The sequence below is a fragment of the Coloeus monedula genome, assembly GCF_965178545.1.
Source record: "Coloeus monedula genome assembly, chromosome: 1".
Lineage (NCBI taxonomy): Eukaryota > Metazoa > Chordata > Aves > Passeriformes > Corvidae > Coloeus > Coloeus monedula.
The window spans coordinates 42698274-42713931 of record NC_138781.1 but is presented as its reverse complement, the minus strand read 5'-3'; the positions used below and the strand labels follow the sequence as shown (position 1 = coordinate 42713931).

The 15658-nt window shown below is 43.9% G+C and overlaps 1 protein-coding gene across 2 annotated transcripts in view; it reads left to right on the top strand.

Moving 5' to 3' along the window:
- ABHD5 (abhydrolase domain containing 5, lysophosphatidic acid acyltransferase) overlaps positions 1 to 6605 on the top strand; it is a 28887-nt gene extending 22282 nt beyond the window's left edge. For both annotated transcript variants that reach the window (XM_082295605.1, XM_082295606.1), the window contains exons 5-7: positions 77 to 188; positions 721 to 907; positions 3530 to 6605. In XM_082295605.1, the coding sequence (XP_082151731.1) occupies positions 77 to 188; positions 721 to 907; positions 3530 to 3619 (389 nt within the window). In that variant the 3' untranslated portion in view covers positions 3620 to 6605. The remainder of the gene's footprint in view (positions 1 to 76; positions 189 to 720; positions 908 to 3529) is intronic.
- Positions 6606 to 15658: the final 9053 nt, after the last annotated feature.

Genomic DNA, 15658 nt, shown 5'->3' with positions numbered 1-15658 from the left:
AATGAAAAGCATTAGGCAATTTGATAGAGTAATTTATACTCATTCCCCCTCTAACAGTGTTTTCTGGTTTTAACAGGATTAAGCCTTGTTCAGCGTTTAAGACCAGATTTCAAGCGAAAATATTCATCAATGTTTGATGACAACACTGTGGCTGAATATATCTATCACTGCAATGTACAGTCACCCAGGTGAGTATGAGTTTCCCAGTGTATGTTTTGAAGTCTGTTGTTCATTTACTGAGTGCCTGCTACTCCCTCCAATGGCCATGGCAGCAGTGTGCATGCTATTTTTTCTTTTTAATTGTGGCATTTATTATATTGAAGAAAAAGTACCATTGCAATTTTTCTGAATTCTGGATACTGATAAACATAAAGAGTATCCTAATTCTGTATTTCTTCTCAATTTGTGTTAATTCTGTGAGAGTTTGGGCACTGTATTTAATTAAATAATTGTTGGAGAATTTTAATGTGTAAAGAATGTCTTTAAAAACTTTTAAAATAAGGCATTTCATTCTTTTAAGTGCTACCACTCAGTCATGCAAAAACATGGGCTCTTTCTGTTGAAAATTACATGTAAACCTTGAAAACTTACTTCTCTTAATTGTAAAAAATCCCAACCTCGTGTACTTTGTGCTACCAAAAGGCATAGATACTCCAGTTTAGATAAAAAGCAGATCCAATGGCAATTGAAATTGTTTTTACCCTTTTGAATGTCCTGAAGTGGTGAAACAGCTTTCAAGAACATGACAATTCCTTACGGATGGGCAAAGAGGCCAATGCTGCAACGGATTTCACAAATGGATCGAGACATTCCTATCACGGTGGTCTATGGAGCACGTTCATGTATAGATGGCAATTCTGGCAGCACTATCCAGTCTCTGAGACCAAACTCCTATGTGAAGACAATAGTAAGTTTGACTTTCAAGGCAGTCATTTGGTTTTTGTGTGGATTTGTTTCAATCATATCTATGTAGCCAGGTTGGATGGGGCCCTGAGCAACCTGGTCTAGGGGGAGGTGTCCCTGCCCATTGCAGGGGGGTTGGAACTAGATGAGCTTTAAGGTCCCTTCCAACCCAAACCATTCTATGATTCTATGTGGAATAGAATACCTGCTGTGGAAATGGTGCTACTTTTGATTTAGAGCCTGGGGTAATAAGTTCTGTTTTCTGTAAGAGAGAGAAGACAAATGTTACATCACAGAAAACCTAGACAAAAGTGTTGAGTCCCCAGGCTAAGAACAAAACTTACTGTAGCACTAGAGGCCAAACTAGGTCAGTGAGCAAGGTGATTCTTTATTTTGTTCTACGGTGTGCCAATAGAAGTAGGTGTTGTGGTCACTGTTCTTGTTTGTGTTTTAAACCACAGCAGTCCTACTATCTCTATATATATAAGATTGTGGGGAGGCTCTCATAAACTCTCTTCATCTGTCTATATAATGCATTGGTTTCTCTGATAAGAGAGTAGTTTGTACCTGGTGCTTAGGTTCTTGTAAGCATCTTTCTTTAAGTCATTAAAAAAATACTTAATGTTGTCTTACTACCTAAGACATTTTTGTTTAAAGGTATGGTATTATCGTTTAAAATGAGTGTACTTACAACTTGATGCAAATTTGCACACTGCATTTTTTTGTTGCTGATTTCTATAAAAACAAACTAATTTAAAAGTATTCTTCACACATTTTCACATCAGTCAACTGTGATAATTGAATATGCATACATGTTAAAATGCTGTGAGGTGATAAAATGTTTGAACACACCAGCTGTGATGTTACTGATGTCTGGAACTATCTGGACAGAGTGTACAATATGTAATGTTGATACTATACTATAACAAGTCATCCAAATAAAATTTTATGACTTGATACAGCTGAATTCAGAGCTGAAACTTAGAGAAAAGACATTGTTATCCAACTCTTTTAAGTGTGTGATCCGGTTTGGCCAAATTTAGAAATATATCCTCTGAGAGAAGGCAGGTCACCACCCCTCCCCCACCAGCTTCAGGGAAAATAAATTTTCCTCAAAGGAAAGTGAAAGAGATAAAAACTATTTATTTAACAAACACACGGGAAAGGAAAATAATGCTAAATAATAAAAGCTCTCGCTGTGGAGAAAAAACCTGGGAAAGTGTTCGAGTCCTCCCTTTGGTCTCCTCGGAGCTGGGGCTTGGCCCAGGGCCAGGCCCTCTGTGCTCGGTGGAAAGTCCTCCCGATGTGCTCTGATACTGAAGCAGTCCAGTGGAAAAGGGAGAAAATCCGAAATTCCAGAGAAGGGAAAAAAAAATTTAAACTCCCAGTCTCTCTCTGGAGAAAAAGAAGCTGAACAACTGGCCAGAAACTGACCTGGGAGCAGCAAGCCGGGTGCTTCCTCGCTCCCCTGCTGCAGCTGGGGGGGAAAAAACCTGCTATCTCTGTGTGACCTTGAACAAGCTGCAAACTGCTTTGAAAAAGTTTTGCTCAGTTTTTCGTCCCCCCTCTCAGGCTCAGTTTAGAGGCATAGTAAGGCACAAAAATTAATTTCTGGGCATAGGGCAGCGATATGGGATACACATCATAAAGTCACCCCAAGACAGTGTGGTAAAGAGCACAGATACATTCCATAAATGTTGATATCCAGACTGAAAGTGTCACTTCACTGCTTGACCAAAGAGGGAGTTGTAACAGAAAGTCACTGTTAAAAAGTGTACAGAATATTGCTGGGATACGCATTTACCATTCTGGCAGATTTTTTCCGCTCTGGTCAGGAACTTTTAGAAGGGACTGTGGAAAATTTTATTGTATTCCAGGTTAAAATTTTGCCAAACCAAATACAGATTCTAAAAGGTAAATTGGAGTGCTAAAATTGCAGGCATGCTCAAAAACCCATAGCAGGGCATGGGCTCTAATGAGACCAAGATGTGGACTGGCACTGCCATGCTTGGTAAAATGCACAGGGGTTCTGTGGTTTTATTACATGTGTTCATTTCTAAGTAATTTTTGCTTTGAGTTTCTGGGTTTTTTAACACAATAATATAGCTATACTTTTATGAGATTTGGTAGAGACTTTAGAGAGAGTATTTTAAGTAGGGGAGGGAAAATTAGTTTTAAATAAATAGTAGTCTTGGACTGACTAAAATGGAAAGAAAACAGAGTCAAGAACCTTTGCTGTACACTGTGGTGTTGGTTTACTTTGTAGCATTTTTAGCATAATTATAATTTTAGCAATTATAGGCTATTTGAGTGGAGAGTGAAGGCAAGCAAGGCATATGTATCTACCAAGTTTGTTGTGCTGTGACTTGTGCACACTTCCAGTGGTGGGGTTTTTTTCAACAAGGTGAGCAGTTGAATAAGCAGTAGTTTTATTTTCTTCTCCTATGTAGGAAAGTTTCTTCACAAGGAAAAGAATATTTTGGTATTCCTTATGTTTAGAGTTGTTTTTTAGGCTGTATGATGCCAACTCTTAGGTAATGTGTAAAAGCCAGGTTCTTCACCTGTCCCAGTATTTGTTTGTTACCTTTTTGTGATATTGACATGTTTCTTCACCTTTATCCTCCAGGCTATCCTCGGTGCAGGTCATTACGTGTATGCTGATCAACCAGAAGACTTCAACGAGAAAGTGAAAGACATCTGTGACTCTGTGGACTGAATGTCTTCTGATCTTTAGAATGTCATACCGTAGATAGCATTTAATGGCAATACTCTCTAGGAAATCACTAAAGAATGCAGAGCTAATGGAACAGGCTCTGTTTGCACACTGTTTCTTCTAAGAAGCCATTTGCACACTTAAACCACTGAGTGCCTATTTTTGGGGGGAATGAAGAGGTTTGAACCTAACTTTGTACAGGTTTTTTTTTGAAATTGTCCTGTCAGATACAAAATTACATGTAACTCTTGAAACTGGAATTTTCTTCAAAATTTAATTGGACTTTGCACATGTTGAACTTTCTAAAAATGCTGAATTCTCCAACACAGAACTGTATCAATAGAGATACAATGTACAAAATGCAATTTGGTTTCTTTGTGAACGTTCATACTTTTTAGCTGATGTTTCATAGCAAGAATATGAAACTGCATATGTATTTTATTTTTGGAACTCAGAACTCCATATACAATATTTTTAAGAGGGTTTGTTTTTTAATTGGAGTGGTAACAGCTTATGAAACTGATTTTGGGAAAGGGACGGGGCCAAAATAATGAGCAGTGTCTGTCACTGAAATATGTTTGTTAGTTTGTAAGAAATTGAGGCTCAGTATTAGGAAATCTATCTTCTGTTGAATTTTATTTCCATTTATCTCAAGGCATCCTTTTCCATCTGTGCAACTTTTACGGAAGACTCAGTGTAAGAGTCGATGATGTCACCAGCATTCATGCTTCCATAAATATTTTGATGTGTAGATTTCTGTGGTTTAAAATACAGAAGATGGCTGGTTAGTTATTCCATCTATTTTTAACACTTTACTGCAAGATTTGTTACTAGTCTAAACCTAACAGTTGTGGATAAGCTGATAAGATTTTGATTAGGGCTAGGAAGTATCCACCTGGATAATGAGCCTGTTTCCCATTTTCTTTTGGTAGAAAGCCTAGTCCATATTTTAGTGAATTCAGGCTGCAGGAGAGACAGAGGCAGAATATTGATTTCTCTAATAGGGAACTGCAACAGCTTAATGTATTTTATTTAACATGCAGCCTTCTTATAGGAAGGATTATTACTGGAATGAACAACACCACTGTAATGAATTATAATTACATGTTTTGGAGATTCTTTATGTATTTTAATTGAGTATTTCAATATCAGAGATAGTCCAGTCTCTGCTCCTTTTTGAATTACAGTTTGACATTAGTTCTTTACATGCCTAGTAAATTATATTAAGAAAAAATACTTTGTCACTTTAAAGCCAAATTATGTGGTGGTTTGTTTTTTAACAAGTTTACATAAAACTATTGATCTGTTTTTGAATATTCAATTGACTACTGAAGAGTTCTTGATACTTTTATACAAAGAGAATTTTAATTAATGATAGCACTGTTTTAAAGCTTGAATTATGTCCATTTTTTTCTCAAATTAAGGAATGGTTGCACATATTTATGATGTGGAAGGCAAAGATACCTAAAATATTCAGGAAATAACCTGATTATGTTCCCCAGCAGAACATAATCTCTCTTACTGAAGGAGATACTTATCTATATGGTGCTATGTAAACATCAAACAGTTTTTGTGGCTGCCTTGACTGGTAGCACTTAATATCTAGCAAGATAAAGATTTTAATTAAAATTAAGATTGAATTAAATTACTTTTTCAATTAGCAGATTCCAGAACTGTAAAACAAAATTTTGGGTTATTTGCTAAAATCTTGAGTTGAAAATTGAAAATCAGAATTATCAATTCCATTTTTCAATATAAGCTATAAATTATCAGTCATGCCACCATTTAGGTGGATGCCTTCAGCAGGTTGGTTATTTTTCACCCTTTTCAGTGTCTTATTTTGTATTTATCAACTTAAACAGCTGGTTTAGTTGTGCATAAAAACTTAATGAAAAAATAAATTCTGAGTCTTCTCCAAATAATGAAAGGTGAAACAAACTATTGGTATTTTCAGACAGCACTTACGGATGGGAATTGTAGATTCCACATTAAAAGTTGGAAGTAGGGATAAAAATTGTACACTGGATGTGAATATTGTTTTAAATATCCCTTGCTTTTTCAGCTTATTGTACTAATAAGACTTATTGCTTATGTTTTGCACAATAAAAAAAATTCTTAAATGTTAAATATTTGATTAATGTTAAGAGATGATACTGCTTTTATAAAAATTACGTGCAATTAAGCCCTGGAAATCAAGAGTTATTAGTTAAATTGAGGTAAGCCATCCAAAATACATTAAAAATACAGTAATGCTTATTTTCAAATGTCTCAATGTTCTTAGGTTTCCTTGTAGTTAACTGAAACTGGTGAGTGTTTGTCAACAAGTAGCTGCAAGCTGAAAATGTTGATTGTATGTGTAAGGAAAATGATTCTGGATTATCTTCCAGGCAGTATTAGATGCTGCTCTGAAGGTCAAGATGGAATTCTGAATGTCCTATAACCTGATCAAATTACTGTAATAAATGTCATAGGAGGTGCTGAACAGAAGATGAATGGCTGAAAAGTCTTGGGAGCTAGACCTTTTGTGAGCCATTACTGTCTGGAAATAATCTCAGTTTCTCAAGAAGTTCTGTTTCAGTGCAATGACCAGTTGCTTAAATGTACTGTGGTGAGCACTGAATGCTGATGATGCTATTTTTATTACAGCACTATAAAATAAGAGAAGAATCACAGGCATACAGGCACCCAAAGATCTATCCCATTCTAGCATCAAAATGAACACAGCTGTGTACCAGAGGCTAGACCATAACAAAAAGAATCCAAAATATTAATAAAAATCCAAGATAAACTGCCTAAATCTCCAGGACACACTCTTCCTGATGTTGTTGTGATAAAATTTATTTAAAGTAACTTAGCAATATTTTGTTTTCCATGGCTGAGTTCATCTTGTTACTTACTGAACACTGCCAGATTAGATTTTAGTTCTGAAAAACTGATTTTCAGAGAACTTGTTGATAAGACTATAATAAAACACTCACAACCATCACAAGGAAGTCCCTGTTTGTATCTGTGAAATGGAAATGGAAAATGTGAATTCATATGTGTTGATCTTGGAAAAATGGGTCCAAACAAGAGAAATGTCATCATCTGGTTTCACTTGGATTAAACCAATGCTAGCCGTTCTTTTTAAAAGTTATCTTTTTAAGGTTGCTACAACTGTTTGTGCTGAGCCGATGTGCCAGTCTCTCTCTGAAATGCCGTCTGTGGTCCTCACTGTGGTTCCTCAGATTCCAAGCCCTTCCAGATCACAGTTACTCAGCTTTTTCACTGGGATGAAAACAAGATAAAATACAATTAAAACGCCTGGAATTGATGTATGGGCAGACATTTTCAGGAATGCCTGTTTTGTTAGCATTCATTAAAATGTGAGTCTGCAGAAGCCTAAGGCTCACAGTCAACTGCTTTTAAATGGGTAATTTCTTGGAGCTCCTTGGCTTATCTACCATTTTGTTGGGTGCTTTTGGCCAGTTGACTATCAAGCCATCCTGCAATCTTTGAGTGTGGCATCACAGCCATGTTGCCTTGAAGCCTTCACTGGGGGATTTATGTTTTGTAGGAAGCACAAGTGAAACTTGTAAAGCATTGAGGCACTACAGGTAGCTGAAGAGAGACATGTATTAGTGGGACTGGTAAGATCAGAACAGGACACAGGCGTGTGCAGCAACTGCCTTCAAGTGTTACTGGCAGCAGATGGAAATGGATGGAGCCTTCAGGTTTTCAGGCCAGGGGGTGGACAGACCAGTGTGGAGAGCAGAGGCACATGGCTGGGATGACAGCCTACACCACATGGAACAGTAAGAGCTAGAAAGGAACGAGGCAGCTGGAAACAGCAAAATTCAGTTGAAGAGCTCTGGGGTGGGAGCATCCAAGAGCTGGTCAGCTCTGGAGGAGAAGGGAAATGGTGAGGGAAAGTTTGGGGTGTCTAGTGTGCAAGTAGCACAGCTTACCGAGGTTAAGGAGGATGCCTACAGCGCCAGCTAGAGGGAAGTCTGGTTGGAGAGCTTGGATCTACACTATAGGGGCACTTTAAAGTTTTGGTATCCCTCCTTTGGCTAAAGCTTGTTCTCGGAATGCAAGTGCTTTTTCCCGAGCTGGACACCATTGTCTCAGACTGGTACTTGGACAGGAACCTTAAAGAATTACCTCTAATGCAGCACTGAAGGTGTCATGGGAAACTGTATTCTCACAAATCAGCTGATGGTGAAGCATGAGGTAGGGGGTCACTGGACTGTCTGAGGTAAGATGAAAAATCAAGATATACAACATGACTTGTCACTAAAGATCATAAATTCATCTTTTACAAGAGGAGTGGGGTGCCTTGGCTCTGTTGCAGTTTGCCTTGTTGCCTTTGATCACAAGGATATCCTACCTTAAGATTTGGATGTGGGTAGTAGAATGTAGAAGTACAAAATATGGAAATATTTGCCACATATACTTTAGGAAACACAAGTAGCAGGAATGTACCGAAGACATTTTTAGATATGTACATAATTTGCATTAGTAATTAGCAGCAAGATGAAAGTGGTGACAACACTACAAGTTAGGTGTTTACTTGCATTTTATGCTTCACTTGCAGAGGAAAGCTAGCAAACTGAAACTAAGTTTTGGGAAGCAGGGCAGAGGCTGTGGAGTGTGACCCCAAATGTATGCTAAGGAGTAGATGTACTTTGAAAATGAGCTACTGCAAAAGCAGGATCTCCATATATTTACAGGTCTATTTCTGCACTCTCACATTCACCTACTTGATGTGTAAATGACTGGAGCTGTGTGTGGAGCAAGGTGCGGCTATCACTTCCTTTGTAGCGTTGTGATATTTAAGTGCTGGCCTGATACCCACCTGCCTTTCTGCTTTGACTTCATTTAAAGATTCTTGCTTTCGCTCAGAGCTCAAACCTAAAATGGAGGCTAGACAGCTCAGTGCATGCAAATCCCCCAGCTAGAGACCCCCTCTGAAAAGGAGATTATTACTCATGTCTACCTGAGGCTTGTGTTCTTCTTGGTGACTGCCAGGAGTGAGATAGATCTCCCTCAGCTTGTCCTGCTGGACACTGAGCCCCTGTGATCAGTCATGTGCTATGGCCAGTTCTGCATCATGAGTACCCCCAGTAGATGCTCTGGTAAGTACAGGGTTAAGGAAAATAACCATTCTGCAAACACAGTGGAAGGAAGACTCTGGTAGTGGAATCACGCATGGGGGTAGAAAGACCAGCACATGATGATTCCTGAGAGCAGTGGGATGGTGTGCACCATCCAGCACTTGACCCTGGTTTGTTTCCTGGCTTGCAGGGCCTGAGCACCATGCTGCTGTCAGATTTGCTTGCTGCACACCCTGACTCAAAATTTATTTCCCTGTGTCCAGCTCCCTGAGATGCAGGATGAAACCTTGAGGCTCTTGGGCATCTTAAACACCTCAGTCTAAGCATTCCACCAGCAGTGAGCCTACTCACAGCTGAAGCTGCTGTGCCTGTTTGTTACACAAAGGAACTTTGCAGGACAATAGTAGGTGCAGGTAAGGCACAGAGAAAAGTGGGGAACCAGCTGGCTCATCCCCTGGCACTGACTCCTTCCTAGCTTTTAGCCCTTCTCTGTGCTCAGCACAAGGCTTGGCCATGCAGGAGGTTCCCCAGTTGGGAATGCATTTCCTGGCCAAAAACTGTAGAATCATAGAACCACAGAATGGGTTGGGTTGTAAGAAACTTCTAAGATTATCTAGTTCCAACCCTGAAAGCTGCATCCAACCTGAATTACCTTCATGGAGATCTCCCATGCCTCAGCCCCCATGCCAAAGGGTAACTCTGTTCCACACAGACAGGGTCGGCCCATGCTGGGACTTTGTGCATCACCCCAAAGCAGCTTTGAGGCTGTGTGACACCTGTCATAGTTCCTGACAGCAAAGCCTGCCTGAGTGCATTAGTTAGGGTCATGCTTTGTTCACAGAAAACAAGAATTCAGGTGTGTCACAGGGGCAGTTGTCACCAAAATGGTGCATAAACTATTTTGGGGTTTTTTTTAATACATGCAGATTTCAGCAGCAGTTTGGGGGACAACAACTGTTAAGCACACAGTAGTGTTTGCCTGTTGTAGAATGGATATAGATTTGTTTTATGAGGGTTTTAAAACTAGTTTTTGCTAAAATGCTGAAGGGTTAGTGAGAAAAGGCATTTATTTTTATCCCAGAAATATGTAGAAACATGAAAATCCAGCCAGGTGAATGAATCCAACCTCTCATCAAGTCACACCTCTAATTAATAGGCCAATTATTACAACAGTATTTCCCCAGGCTCCTTCAGTGCAAGCCAGCTCCCAGCTGGGGCTGCACATCCCTGCCACCCCATATTTCCATGCTAGCGCTGTTGGCCGCGCAGAGAAGGGATGGCAGGAGCAGGGAGGGAGGGGGAGACTCTCCCCTCCTTTCCCCCATCGGCTGGGAAGCTGAGGCTCTCTTCTCCTTTGCTCCATCAGTTCTGCACAGACCCCACTAGAGCGGACACAGTGCTCCCAAACTGCTCCGGCATTTCCTCCAGGCTCCTGCTTCTGCATGGTGCTGCTTTTATAGAAGGAGCTGCACTGCAATTTCTTCTTCCACACCTGACAGATTGATACCTAAAGGTTTGGGGCAGGGCTGAAAGAGGGGTTTCATCCGTTTGATTCACCCCTTTCATATGGGAAAGGGCAGGTTGTAGAAGGAGTGAATGTGGTGCCATCCTATTAACGTAGATCTCTGTAGCACTGCATCTTTGCTTTTTTTATCCTAATGCCTTTTCACAAGGCAGAAATGAAATCCACACAGAAAGGCTAGACATGGGAAAGAGGAGGGGGGCACAAATGAACCTCCTCTATTATTACAGACCATCCCCAGAATGAGAATAAATGGTGATAAGAGGAAAAAATAACTGCAACAGAATTATTAAATAAGGGGCAACTTTTAAAGTGGCTCCAGTCTGGCTTCTAATTTTGTTCCTGTAATTTGATTGTGGGTTTAAATGGGACTGCTTAGACATTAGCTACTTGATCTGCCAGCAGCAGCAGGTAAGCAGTGCAGAAGTATGTGCCAGGGCTGGGCGGGTGCTGCGCCCTGCCCGCCGGCGGAGAGGGACGGAGGGCGGGGGAGAAGCTCCCTTCCTTCCAGCGATTCCATCACAGGCAGGTGTTGAGACTCCCAGAAAAGGGCTGAGTGGGACACGGGGCATGTATCCCACAGGAATCCCCCCGTCTGCGCCAGCCTCGGGGAGATGCAGCTCCGGGAGATGCAGCAGCACCCGGCTGGCCGTGCCCTAGGAAAAGCGGTGGCAGCTTTGCTGCTGCTGAGCCACGTCTCCGCAGACAGGGCTGTGGCAGGCCTGTATGTGCGCACTCACAGGTGTGACAGAATGGCGCCAGGAGGGAACGATGCTGTGGGGAACAAGGGCAGACTTCACTATCAAGATAAAACATCGACCCTTGAGTGAAAAACAATAAAGGTACGGCTACAGAAGCCTGTTAGGTGCTGTAGCTGGCACCAGCAGAAGGGTACCTCCAGGCTCCATTGCAGCCTGCCGCCACTGCATGTCACTGTTAGGACAGAGCGACCCAGGCTGAGGTCTGCGCAGCTCTGGTGAGGACAGACCCCGCTACCCCCCGGGTGGGACTACCCTGTGGAGATGGGCTGTGGGAATCCAACACCCAAGGATTGTTGCCCCGTGGTGAAAGCAGTCAAAAAGCTTAGTGTGCCCTGCAAAAATAGCTTGTTCCCAAAGTGACAGACGTGAGTAGTCTTAGTTACACGTTTTATCAAAAGGGTGGGGCTTTTTCTGAGACAGGCAACCTGGTGTGGATAACTGGGGACAGGGGAGTAGGATGTGCCCCCTCGTCATTCTGAGTCAGCCCAGTTCCCCACTGGGGCAACTGAGGTTGCACCAGCTCCTGCTGAGGGGAAGGGATAGTTCACCAGACCTTACTGGTGGGGTTGGTGACTGTGGGAGCTAGGGCAAGGTGGGATTCCTTCCATCAGTTCCCCCACTCAGGATGGTAATCAGTCCATAGCAGGGAGCAGGATTTGGCCCTACTACAACAGGATCATGGGGCTGGCCAGGATGCTAAAGGGTGCTTGGGCAAACCTGAAGGCTGAAAGTTCACTCCACGGTTTAGAGGATTTATGGCCATGGCCATGGTGAAGCCCATATGGGCTTTGTGCTACTGGACACCCACCTTCCCAGTCTGGGTGCTGACGATGCTAGAAGAGGTGACACCTTGGCCCATGCCATCCCCCTTGTCTGCATCCCTCTTTCCAGCTGGAGGTGATAATGTGATGACAGACTGCATGAGGGATGATCATGTGTCTGCCACAAAAGCAGCTATTACAGAAAGAGGGCATGATTCACAGTTCAAGGGGAAAACTCTGCACACATCAGTTGTCAGGGGAAGTGGGTGTAAGTAAAGCAGAGGCTCTTGCCCCCTGTGGGCCTCAGTCCCATGTGATTCTGGACATCTGACAACACTCTCTGGAAGCAGGGATATGTGCTGAGAGGGGAAGGAGAAATACCTGCAGCAACATCACTTCTTTGTTTGATGGGAGATACAGAAGGAGAGGTGACATTGCTGCTGCCAGGAGTGCACTTATGACACAGGCTCATGGTGGCCAGCAGTGTCATATGTTTGATCTACACAATACCTATATTCATCACCACACGTGCCAGCTGCAGCTAGACAAAAGCATTACAGTGCCCTAGGAGATCACATGGGAGATGTCTACGGCATCCTATGACTCCTTGAACCAACGATCTCAGCACCTCTCATATCATCTCCCTGTCCTGCTGCAATCCCCGCCCTCCATGGCCTGCTACCACCACACCAAAGTGCCTGACCCGGACCCTGTGGCCATTCGCATCTCTCTTTTGCTCTTGAGGGACTCAAGGTTGGGACAGGAGCAATTTGGCAGCCCAGCCCTTCCTGCAATACTCAATTTCTTAGAGCACCTTTCAGGACGAATGCTCTAAAATGCTCAGCTGGTTGGCAGATCCCCGCAGCACACTTGCACAGGCTGTTTGTCCCAACAGGATATTAAAAAGAAGAGGTTATAAAAGCAAGGCGTGATACGAGGCAAGGCTTAGCTCACAGTACCAACATTTATATCCTCTCTGCAGCTCATGTTCAGCAAGCAGGAAACATCTGCAGCCCTCACTGCCCCCTCCTCGTGCCTCCCTGGACTCCCCCTGGGGCCCTGGTGCTGTGATGGCAGTGGAGTACACTGGTCCCACTGGGTTGCTTTCTCATGGGGGACCAGGAAGCCTGTTCCAGTTCTGGCTGGGGCAGCCAGCCCTGCCTGCACTATGTTGCCGGCCTCTGGTCCTTCCTGCAGCATGGACTGTAGCCCTGTGCTGTGGGCGGCTTCTCCTCAGCACTGACACCTTGCTTAAACATTGCTGCTTATCTTCAACCTCATCTGCTTTTGCTCTTGTCTGGATTTCCTGCTGGCACCCTGGACCTGGCTCACCATGCTAGGGGCTGTCAGTGATCTCCAGGTCCTACCCAGCTACAGCTAATCCCCCTCACTGGCCAAGTTGTGTTTACTCAGTTTCCCAAAACTCCTGAAGAAAATTCCCCATTGCTATTTGATTCTCACCAGCTCCACATCTGGTTAATCGTTCAGGGCAAATGGTGTTTGCCACAACATTATCAGGGAAAGAAAGAAAGATCGGGCATCACATCCTGCTGGGCCATGGATGCTGGTGGTGCCCCAGCTGGGAGAGGGTGCAGAAGGTGAAGCAGAGAGCAGCCACACAGGGCTACCCACCACAACGTGAAATGGCATCTCTCAATTTTAATATCAAAATAGCTGGCCATATTTTCTCAGTGTGTGCAGCAACAAGTTAAGATAGCTTCCTGTCCAGCTCCAGATCCCAGTGATCAGGAACACATGCAAGAGAGATTTCTCTCTGTCACGGCTGCCCGCTCTCGTAATTGTTTATTACTTTTTGCCCCCAGCCCCCCAGTCATTTTTTCTCCTTCTTCCTCCCTTCTGGTTTTACAGTCACTGGATAGACAGGCTCGCAGGCTATTTTTAGGTTTCTAAATTACTTTTCAGATCTACTCTAAATTTATCTCCCAATAATCTGAAATCTTGACATCTCAGGAGTGAGAATCATGCCTGAAAAAGAGGGAAAAGTTTAAGATCTGTCTTAACTGGGCTGGACCCCTTTGCTGTGGCAGTCTCCTGGTCTTCTTTCTCCTTATCCCTCACCTCTCCCACTAAGTGTACCCTGACCATCCTGACCAGCCTCTGCCAGGGGTAAGGGGTGGTTATTCCCACCTGAACAGTGGCCAAGACCAGGGATGCCCTGGGGAGGTGGGGGCACAGAGGAGCCCAGGGACAGAGGGGAACGGGGGCAGCACCCCAGGGTCATGCTTTACCTGAGTGCAAAGCAGGGAGCCGGGTTTGCAGCTGCAGTGCATTGGACTCCAATGGTTTTTGTACCTGCAGATCTTCCTGTGGGGGTGGGGGGAGGGGGAGGAAAAAAAGTAATGCTTTTGAAAATTAACCAGGAAAACAGGTATTCTTGAAGAAGGTGACGCTGCAAGCCCAAGGCAAAGCTAGGAAGAGGAGGCAGGAGTCCTGCTGCGCGATTGCTGCGGGTTGCTCTGATGCAGAGCTACAAAATAGGAAAACTTTAAAATATTCCTTCGGGGCTGGGCACCTTTTGAGCTGCTGCCAGCTCCTCCCTGCAGTGCCTGAAGGATACATCTTTTGTCCTCACTTCTAAATGTTCCACACCCTGCAAACAACTGACCCCCAAATCCTCAATAATTGCCCTTTTCACAAACCACGTGCAAATGATTTTATCTCATGGCCTCAGATGGATGAAACCTCTGGATGTCGGTGCAAGGCTGCGTTCCCGACACCCCGAGCTAGGAAACTGTGAGGGCTAAATGCTCTTAAAAATCAACTATTTCCTCCTCCGTCGTTCCTGACAGCCAGTTCCTAGGCAAACCAGCAGGATGATGCGCTGGGCTGGGGGGAAGGGGAGGGAAGGAGAAAAGGAGGGAAGGAGTTAACCTTCTTCCCATGGTAAAGCACTGAGGCTGCTTGCCAGTTTTCGGAAAAGCTGCAAGTCATTCTGCCAGGACGACGAGGAGGAGGTTTTGAAGTCTCTGGGATGTTCTCAGGAAAGTGCCGCAGTACGAGCCCAGCTGAGCTGGCATGACAAGCGGGGAGGGGATCTACCCGAGTCGGGAAGTGCGGAAAGAAACCCCAAGCAGGAGCATCCTGGCAGGACTGCAAAAATGCTACTGTCTTCAGGTTTCCTTCCTAACATTCCCCTCTCCTTTGGCCCTCATCCTTCACATGTCTCAGCCCCAGCATTCCAGACACCTCCATGCAGACAAGAAATCTGGGGAGTGAGATGGTGCTGCAAGCCCAAAGCAGGAGTGGGAGCAGCCACTGAAACCCTGGTTCCCTGGGTCACTGGAAAATATTGGATACCCTTTGACTAGAGGAGAGGTCTGCCTCTGGGGCAGAGGCACACGGAGCACTGCCTCCCTATCCTGAAGGGATTAGCTGTGCCTGGCCTCCTCCTCTTGCCCCCTAGCCCTAAAGATCCCCCAAGCATTCCTGCACTAGTTTCCAGAGAGAAATGTGCTGGAGTTAATTGAACGTGAGGGCACATCTTGCTATCAATACCCATTTCCTGGGAGGAAAAGTGTATTCTGGAAAAAATAACAGTCTGTGATGCATTATATTTGGAGAGAAAATAAGTAACCCGCCAAGGTAAGATGTCATCATTGAAATGATGATGATGGTCCCCTCAGGCGCATCTCAGCGGTGTCTCAGCACAGTGGCTGCACTGAGCATGTGGTGAATGCCCAGGACGGTGAAAATAGATTAGGCAGAAGAAAATAAAACCCTACCGAGTGGTGCCACTGTGGAGCCCAAATTAGCAGGTTTGGGAAGCAGAGGCGGCAGGATGGAGCAGCAATGCAAGGCCACTGAACTGCAGAGCTCCTCTTTAGGGGTAAAAAAAACCCCTCACAGAGGGATCCCACCTTGATTTTGTTGCTTGGCAGCAT